Source organism: Temnothorax curvispinosus, unplaced genomic scaffold, assembly GCF_003070985.1.
Source record: "Temnothorax curvispinosus isolate PA1 unplaced genomic scaffold, ASM307098v1 QBEX01013120.1, whole genome shotgun sequence".
In the NCBI taxonomy this organism is placed as follows: Eukaryota; Metazoa; Arthropoda; class Insecta; order Hymenoptera; family Formicidae; genus Temnothorax; species Temnothorax curvispinosus.
The window spans coordinates 71,188-80,843 of record NW_020222900.1 but is presented as its reverse complement, the minus strand read 5'-3'; the positions used below and the strand labels follow the sequence as shown (position 1 = coordinate 80,843).

At 33.8% G+C, this 9,656-nt stretch overlaps 2 protein-coding genes across 2 annotated transcripts in view; both read left to right on the top strand.

Annotated features, from left to right (window-relative positions):
- Positions 1–542: 542 nt before the first annotated feature.
- On the top strand, positions 543–1,997 carry LOC112463173. Its single transcript, XM_025029369.1, has 5 exons — positions 543–560; positions 840–1,070; positions 1,156–1,352; positions 1,493–1,730; positions 1,905–1,997. Exons 1-5 carry the CDS (start codon positions 543–545, stop codon positions 1,995–1,997), a joined length of 777 nt encoding a protein of 258 aa, XP_024885137.1.
- A 5,797-nt stretch (positions 1,998–7,794) lies between these two features.
- LOC112463172 (zinc finger protein 512B-like) overlaps positions 7,795–9,656 on the top strand; it is a 6,775-nt gene continuing 4,913 nt past the window's right edge. The window contains exons 1-2 of the mRNA XM_025029368.1: positions 7,795–7,838; positions 7,888–8,123. Coding sequence (XP_024885136.1) covers positions 7,795–7,838; positions 7,888–8,123 — 280 coding nt within the window. The remainder of the gene's footprint in view (positions 7,839–7,887; positions 8,124–9,656) is intronic.

Below are 9,656 nucleotides of genomic sequence, written 5' to 3'. Positions count from 1 at the left end.
TATAAAATTAATATTTAATATATCAATTTGTTTTATTTAAGAAATTAATTTTTGCGTCTATATACCTTATTTATATTTTATATTTTGTGACCAATCTTATACAGCTATGTAAGTACGAAGCAATACGTATAAACAACATCTATACTTACCAAGAAAATCGAACGTCCTTTCAATATCTATTAACTAAATTTATTTGACGTCTACGTTGAAACGGAAGTACTTGGTACATATACTCACAACTAGCTAACTACTTCCTGAGTTTGAGGACGAGATATGATCTTCGTCCATCGATTTCCAAGATGTAAGTGGCTTCGTGTGTAGTGATTGTATAGCATACGCCCTGCAGAGAATCGTCATTAGACAATGAAGGCCTATAATTCTGTTTGCGATACGTGGACTTTTACGGACACCTCGTAATAGTTTTAATTAATTCTCTGATTATCCCGGAGACGTTAGAGCATTCTTCCTTATATCACAAGTTGTATATATACCGGAGGTCCACCAGTGGAGAATTCAGTATCATCAGCAATATTTCTCGCAAGATGAAGACCATCGTAACGGTAACTAGAAGCTCAAGCACATTTTTATTCTCATCAGACCCAAATTCTATGAACATAATACATTTTATATCTCATATCACAATAGCTAAGAAACTTCTATTTTTTAAATTAACTTGTACCTATCGTGCAAACACACATTGGAAGAAATTTCATAACTTCATAGAATCTAAAAAAAAAAAACCTGTACAATTATTTCTTAAAGCTAGTTATTGTCGTATATTCTTATTGTCAATATTTTCATCGAAAATAAAAATAATTAAATAAGAGATTTATTTGTAGATCGTGCTTCTACTCGCTGTTGCGTCCGTGGTGGAGCTGAAATCGGAATCGAAGAAGCATAAGCGCGGAGTGGCGTTCTTCGGATCGCCCGATTTCTTTGGGATCGTGCCAGCCTTCGCTCCACCATGGGCTCCTACGGGCTTTGCTGCTTCAGCCTGGAATCCACCGATTGCCCCCGATGTAGCGCTCGCACAGGTCCAAGTTCAAGCCACTCACGATGTGGCGCTTCAGGTGCGCAACATTTATCACGCACTTTGCGTTATACATCATACGCATGATTTGAGGAAATACATTTGCTTATCAATTTCCATGACAGGCGTTGAAGGATCCGGCGCCCGGTACGCCCAGCATCGCGTACCCACCCGAGGTTCTGAGAGCGATACAGCAGGCAAAAGAGGCGAACCACAATGTTGCCGTGGCTCAGCACAAAGTTGCAGAGGCGAAGCAATCCGCGTTGATTCAGCAGAAAATTGCATTGGCAAAGGAAGCGGCGGCGAGGGAAGCTGCCGCAAGGTATATGACGAATAATTAATTCACTCTGATTTCCCGTTATTATATGTCTAACTGTTCCACCGCGGACCGTGACGTGTGGCATCCACTGGGCGCCTGTCTCTTTTACGCCGCGCACTTATTAGTATTTCCACTTTGTGCAGGTCGCATGAGATTTCGCAGTACGCCGACACTGAGGCTAAAGCCAGCGCTCGACAGCTCGTGGCACTGCAACAGAGATTAGCAACCCTAAAGGATGCTGTGGCAGCTGCACAAAGAGTAGCAGCGGCGAGGGAAACCGCCGCAGCTGCGGCAATCCAAAGAAACGCGGCTAACACCGCCGCGGAATTGCGAAAGCTGGATGTTGATAAGCAAATTAGTCAGACCGAGCAGGAAGCTAAGGTACTATTATAAAAATATGAATTTTTTTAATTATATTTCCCTATGAAAGAAGACAGAGTTGTTTCTCCGCTAATATGCACAAAGTTTGTATTGGAAAATTGTTAAGTATTATTGCGTCATTTGTTACAAGCTAATGACATTAATTTAATTTCAATATGTGTCTAATTTGAACAGGAAAGGGATGTATTAGCTGCGAAAGAAAACGCAATAGCAGCTGCGGTCCAGCAAGCGAGTCTACAGAAACCTGCTCACCATCCTTGGGGTTGAAAATCGTTTCGTAACATTATATATATTTGCACATATATCTATAATGGCATATATTATACACTTGTGGTGGCGGCACAACATAAAAGGGCATTTATAGTGTTAATAAAATAATTTTGTAATTGTTATATGAAAATATCACTTCATCAATAAAAGTTATATTCAGTTCATTTCGTGAGTTTTCTGTCAATTTTATTGTTCTCTGTCATTTTACGCATTTATTGAATTATTTATTTAATTTAATAACATGGTAATATGCATTTATCAATTTATCAAGTTTGTATGTTCTTATATTCGAAAAATGCTTTTGCTCCAATATATACTTTATGTATATCTCACTCTAATTTCTAATATATTAAATTATATATTAAATAATATCTATCTATTTGCATTTAAAGCAAAATTTTAATATATTTACTGTCATTTTTTAGAGCTTTTGAAATAATTTCGTTATTCAGAATAAAAGAAAATGTAACTTTATTAATTTTTGTTATAAAATATTTTTTTACAATATTTTATACACAAATTACAATTAAAATTAAAAATAAAATTGTTTTTGTTTTGTTAATTGCTTATAATAAAGACATTATTTAAGTTAATTAATAAATTTTTAATAAAATATTATCAACGGTTGGTAGAGCCACTTGTATTAGTAATTTTATTTTTGCAAGTTTTATAAATAAACTTGTAAAATATAGTTTACTCTTAGAGTTCGCATGTATCAGCATTTTAAAACTATTATTAATAATGGTATAGCTAAGAATTAGTATTACATTATTCTTAACGTTATCGTTACCGAAATCTTTTACTTGGTTTATCATCGGCTGGCAAAAGTACATACTATTTAGTTACAAAGAAGGTGAAGAAGTTTCTGTGGTAAACTAAATAAAGAAATCTGTATTTTAAGAAATCGCTTATTTTACTTCTGTTTTTATATTCTATTAATAATAAATTTTAGATTCTTTTATTACCTAATTTTATACTATTGTTTTCGCTAAATTGATTTTTTAAATAACTCATTTCTGTTCTGTTAATTGCAATTATTATAACTTTTTTCTTTAATTTTAATACCATAAAAATAGAATATGCTTCTAGAGAATGTATCATGATCCTTGCATTAATAATTAAGTAAAACTTATTAAATAATTTAAATAAATAGATATACTTTATTAAATTACGTCTATTTATCTGTAGTCATGATTTTTAAAAATCATTACTTTGCAAAAGAAGTCAATATGGATAGAGGAGTAACTGTGAAGTGTTAAGAAAGAAGCAACAATGACAAAAATATCGAACCATTAAGTCTTGGAAAGTATTGCGTTTTTCTGATAGAAACAATATATCTGGTACAATCATTAATTAACCAGGCATGTGCAGTTTCTTTGTCTGAAAATCTGAAGAATCCTCTGTTAACAAACGTACATCCTGAAAAACAGCGACGAGAGAAACCCTCGTTTATCACGATGAGAATCTTTCTCTTTCATTAAAACAGATTGCCATAAATTATCTAATCCTTGTGTCACATTCATCGATTGATTATTTATTATTTAACAAATATTATACATTACAGAATATAATTTGACAAATTACAATATTCAAAAATTTGGATTTAAACTCAAAGTCTTATGTCAAAGTATTTATATATGTGCATCTGTGCGTACATAACATATATATTAGTCAGAAAAATTATATGTATACTATATTAAAATAATTAAACATGTAACTAATCGGCATCTTGATGTTATTCTAAGCACAGAATGCTTGATTATATTTATCTACACAGAAATTTAACAAGTATTCAAATTTAAAACTATAGCTTATTTCACTCTTTAAAGCATTTCACGCTTCAGACCACAAATTTGCTTTTTAAATTTCCAATTCATTTCCACTGCCGAGATTGTCTCTTGTAGGAAGAAGAGAGTGAAAGTCCGGTAACCCTTCCGAGAGAATCGGCAAACAATGGGAGTGAGGTCAGAATGTTCAGTTACGTGAGACGTGACGCCGAGATCAAGTGCCAACGTCCTCTATTCCGCCATAAAGTATCTGGGCGTAGTCGTCAGCGCTAAATCTACGACCATGCACACTCGGCGAACGTAGAACCCGAGATCCTTTCACTCGCCTCTTCCTTTCTTAGTCATCCTGTCTCTTCCTCGCGTACCGTTACCCCTTACGCTACAGTCCTATTAACCAGACGCGGAAGAAAGTCGTTCGATCAAAGTCACTCTTTCTGCACTCCCTGGATTGCTATGCCCTCACCCTTGTCCATTTGTAAGGACAATAGATCATTTCTTTCAAAGTCCCGAAAAAGACTGGACCGTGCGGACAAAGTCCTTGGTGCAAATATGACTTGGCAGTATTAATGATGGTTTCGAAGAACCGGAAAAGAGAGACATGCAGCGTACTGAACGGAAACATGATGGACATGTCAGAGAGAAATTTATATTTATAACTTATCATTAATCCTGCCGGATCATATATATTCGAAATTAGAAATTAATACTGCCGGATGATACACACATATTCAAAATTAAAAATTATAAAATTTAAAAAATGAAATTATTTATACATTTTATACCTATTAAATCTCATATTGTATTTTTATCAAAATTTCTATTAATTAGATATTGAGTATTAAAAGATATAAATCAATGGATATACAAATTTTTTGTTTGACAATATGCAAAAAAAAGATACGAAATAACAATCTAAATAAATGTGTAATTATACACACCTATATTAATATTTATAATTATTATCAATTAAACTTATAATTATTAACAAGATATATAGCCGATAACAAGACGCATGTACGCAATAAATAACTGAATAAATTAAATAGTAAACTCGTTTGCAAAACCGTTATGCAGAGATATCGATGTTCAATATGTAAATATGTTTATTTTTTAAATATAAATTGCACCTAATTAAATGCGGTAGGCTGTCTCGAATACACAATTGTCCGTAAAATTAAAATTTGGATTAAAATGGCGTGGAAAGCGTCGCAGGTTTCTCTTGTTTACTTCGAGCAAGTGTTCACACGTTAAGAGCGATGATGATGCAGCTTGGAAGGCCACGCGACTTTTAGGCATCAATGAACACAGCAGCTCGATTATCGTTAAACGCAGTCAATCATCCGTTCTATACCGCCGCATTACCGCGGTAAACGCAATAATTCTCAGACGCTGCGCCCGCACCGCCTTTACAACGAGATCGAGAGATCCTTTCACACCGGATAATGCTCTCTTTGGTCGCGTCTTTTTCCGTCGCTTTTTTTCCATGAACTTCTCCTTCACCCAGTTTTATTTGCTTTCCTTTCTTACGCTCGCACATCAGCCACTCTCACTGGAATCTAGCTGTAACCTGATTTTTTAATATATCCCGTATTAGCGTACGGTCAGGCGATACTCCTGGCGCACGGTTATTAATGTCTCTAAATAAACGAACAAGGTTGGCATTATATGTTGCATATTTAAAATGACATGTAATTCAGTCTCAATCTCGATCTCGTGTAATGATATTATACTAATAATTTTACGTCAAAATGTAGCTTTCTTTCTTCTTTTAGGTTTCTTCCGTACGGCAAGATCACTCTGATAAACCTATCCTTCAAGTTTTAAGATTATACCTGTCTCACAGATTTCTTTTAGTATGTAGGGTAATGCGATAAATTTAGCGCCATAAATATATATATAGTAAATCCTTTCTACTGGTAAATAAGATCTAAAATAACTAATTTTGTTATGCGCGCAGGATATCTCGGGGGAGAGACCAAACGTATATTATAATATTATTCATTCCAAGATATCGGTTAACGATGCTTTCTCGTAGTTAAATCAAAGATTGACATAGTTACACTACAATAACATATATTACAAAACGTATATTAACTCCGTAATCACTCCAGTGGACAGGAATAATTTTTCCTTCGTTTGTATGTTGCGAAATAGAAGAATTTAAATGCATATCAGTGCGCAGAACTTTATTGCAGAAAATCAGTGTGCATTATAGATATTTCCATTTCACTGCACTGCGCGATAAACAAGAAGAACACATTTAACGAAAAGGAAATCACTTTCAATACTTTTGCTAGCACGTGTAAGATCAGTTCATGCGGGTTTTCAACGCGTTCGTTTGCCCATTCGTTATTTTCTTCATGTTAATTATCAGTACCTATATTAATCATCGCTTAGTAAAGATGAACCTGATTTGAACGTTAATGTTTTTACTACTTTGTAATATTATCAAATATAACGTTTGTTATTTTTTTGTACACTGTTGAATGTTAAAGGATGAAATTTAATACCATTTGAATTAAATAACATTTTGTTATTTTTAACTACCATATGTGTCGAAATTTATTATTTTAATACGAAACAGTATTATTTCAACTCCATTGGTTTAGTTTAATTAACATTATTTTAGTTAAATTAACGACGTATTGAATAGAAGCAGCGGCGACCTGTATAGGAATGACTCAAATTAAGTATTTGACTATGAATTTAACAGTGTACCAATAGCAAATGTCGTATATTGCAATAAATGCGGCGCCTCGATTGAGAATCGCTGGTAGCATCTCGCAGCATCGCATCAGCGTCACGATCAGATTAAAAACATGTTCTTACTTTGGTTGAATAGACTCGCAGTTTCGATCTAGTAATTCTAACTAGTAGGCTCGAGCTACATTCGTTTCCAATTTGCTAATCAGATATAAGTGCGTACATACGAGTTTCCACGGGAAACCATCAGCTATCCATCGGATGAACAGGGGAGGAGGGAGAAAGTGTCATGTATAAGAACGAACGGTCTATCGGAGTCAATCCGCAGTATCGTAGTCTCGTTCACGCTTGTATTCTCTTCTCGCGACGTGTTCTGAAAAATGATCCATCTACCCTCAGTAAGTAGAAAATAGAACGTATGTAGGGGTTCCGCGGACCGTGACGCGAGTCGCGTGGAAATCGCGGAAGCGGAGATTCGTGGCGCCCGGCCAGGTTCCTCGCCCGACTCCGCTCGCGAGGGAGTTCCGGTTTTACGACGAACAATGGACGATGGAAAGTGATCGTCGATATTTCTATACTTTCCGTACGCGATACAATATAACGCTGCATGCTCTCGTAGATTCCGGATATTTTGTGGAGCGCAAGAGCGATGATGTCGAGTCCGACGCGTCGCCAGCAGCACTTTTCTCGGAGAGAAGAAAGGGCATATTGACGAATGTTTTTCTAAGTGTCCGCTCGCGAATAATATAAGATGTTTCTTGCGTTTCGCTGCTTCGTTCACACATTCATGTCATCGAGTAGTTGTAATTGAGAATCTGTTCAGGAAAGAGATGATGTATTTAAATTTAAATTGCTCAAATCTTAGACAATTTAGAATTACTTAATGTCTCTCTCTCTAACCCGCAAAAATTGTTTTATTAATAAAATAGTATATTAATATATTAAAAATTAATTTACAAAAAAAAAACATATTTAAAATTTATTTTATTGACTTTCACTTTTATACATATTTATTAAAATTTTATAAGAATGCGAGCAATTATTTCATGTTCTTTATAGATAAAAAAAACAGAAGCATTGTTAATAAATAAAAATTTTTATAATTTATAAATTTTTTTTTTATATTTCTTTATAATAAAAATTCACGAGAAAATATGTCGTATTAAAAATTAAGATTATGATTAAAATAAAAAGTTATTAATTCTATTGTTCCAGGTACTCGCTCTATGTTTATTAATAATTAAAACAGCATTCGCTAATAGTTTCTCAGAGAGTGATTCTGGATGGGAGTAAGTAAGAGCAAAATGAATAAGAGATTTGATAGTCATATTCATTACTTCATAACGTTGTACGTTTCGTTGTGTTGCAACTTTTAATTACTGCTTTAATTTTGATAGACAATCTAATTTCGGATCCAGTGATCAAACGAATTACGATTCCAGTAGCCAGAACTTAAACATTCATCAAGATTTTTCTCCAGAATCACATTCCTTCTTCGGAAATGATGGCGATTTTCACATAGGCTCAGGATCTAAGGACAATAGTTATCAGCATACAATTACTCAACCTGTGTCGATCAGTGAGCATGTGGAAGTCACGAAGCCGGTGGCAGTGCCAGTTATAAAGAATATCGGTAAGATTTTGCAAACTGTGGCAATGAATTAAATAATAAGAAACGTTGAGTTGTTCTATAATACAAAGCTTTACACATACTTTCTCAAAAAGATTTAAATAATAATAATTTAATATTAATATTGTATTGTTTACTAAATTACTAACGTATTTAATAATAACCCTTGCTTATTAAAAGACACGGTAGTATCTCATGCCAAGTGCACAGCGATATGCATATATGTAGAATTCACGCGCACGTAAAATATAGCAACATATTTTGCAAGATTAGCAATACATATAACAAATTGGGATCAACTGTAATGTATGAACACGTTTTCTTCAAACAACGAAGTATTCTTTAAATATTTTAATATACAATCCGTTTTATTAATTAATAAATACAAATTAAATATTACAAATACTATTTTATAAGCAAGATAACTTTCGCCTAATTAATCAATTTCGTCAGTATATGAACAGTTTGCATTTTTATTTATTTGAAATATGTTATATCCTGTTAGTGATTATCGGACTTACAATTAGTAAAAATACAAAGAAAATATTAACTTTACAATGTTATTAGTGCACTAATAAATGACACACTTATCGAGAATTTAAGAATAAAGTATTTATCGAGATTTGTTTAGTATTATTTGTCGCATTTTCGGCGCGCCGAATTTTTCGCAATCTAGGTCAAGGCCAATTTAGAAAGTAGATCAATAATGTACAGCTGTTCGTCGAAAGTAGGTCAAGGCCATGTGTCGCTGGCTTGGCGCGAGAAAAAAAAAAGTCTTTCCTATCGTTTATCGCAAATATCTGGGAAACCACCCAAGATATAGAGATGATTCAAAAAGGATTATTTAGTTTATATTCTGCGATATTGGAATATCTCAATTTTGTTACTTTACAATTACGTTACAATTACGTCCTTCCGTTTATTTAACATGATAAAGCGCGCGCGTGCCGTAAAGATCGGGCGCCAAATGATTTCTAACTTTCATAAAACATAAAACGCTTATATCTCGGCAACCGTAAATGATAGAAAGATGATTAAAGAAAGACTTTGTACTTTATACTTTGCCCTATTGGAATTACTTAATTATATTACTCGCAATTATATACTTTTGTTTATTAAAGCAATAAAGTGCGCGCGCGCCGTAAAGATCGGACGCCAAATGATTTCTGATTTTCATAAAACGCTTATATCTCGGCAACCGTAAATAATAGAAAGATGATTAAAAAAAGACTTTGTACTTTATACTTTGCCCTAATATTGGAATTACTCAATTATATTACTCGCAATTATGTATTTTCGTTTATTAAAGCAATAAAGCGCGAGCTGGCCAAAAGAATCGTGCGACTCGCCATTCATCATTTTCATTAAACGCTACACCGATACGCGATACCGACTTAATATCTCGAGAAATACGTTTATTTTAATATCGTTATGTGTCCTTTAATGCGAAGCATACTCTTTCGAACATACAATATTAGACGATAAAGAGTTTTAGAATGCTGTTGCATAAAGTTAGCCAACGAGGAAAAGGAGCTA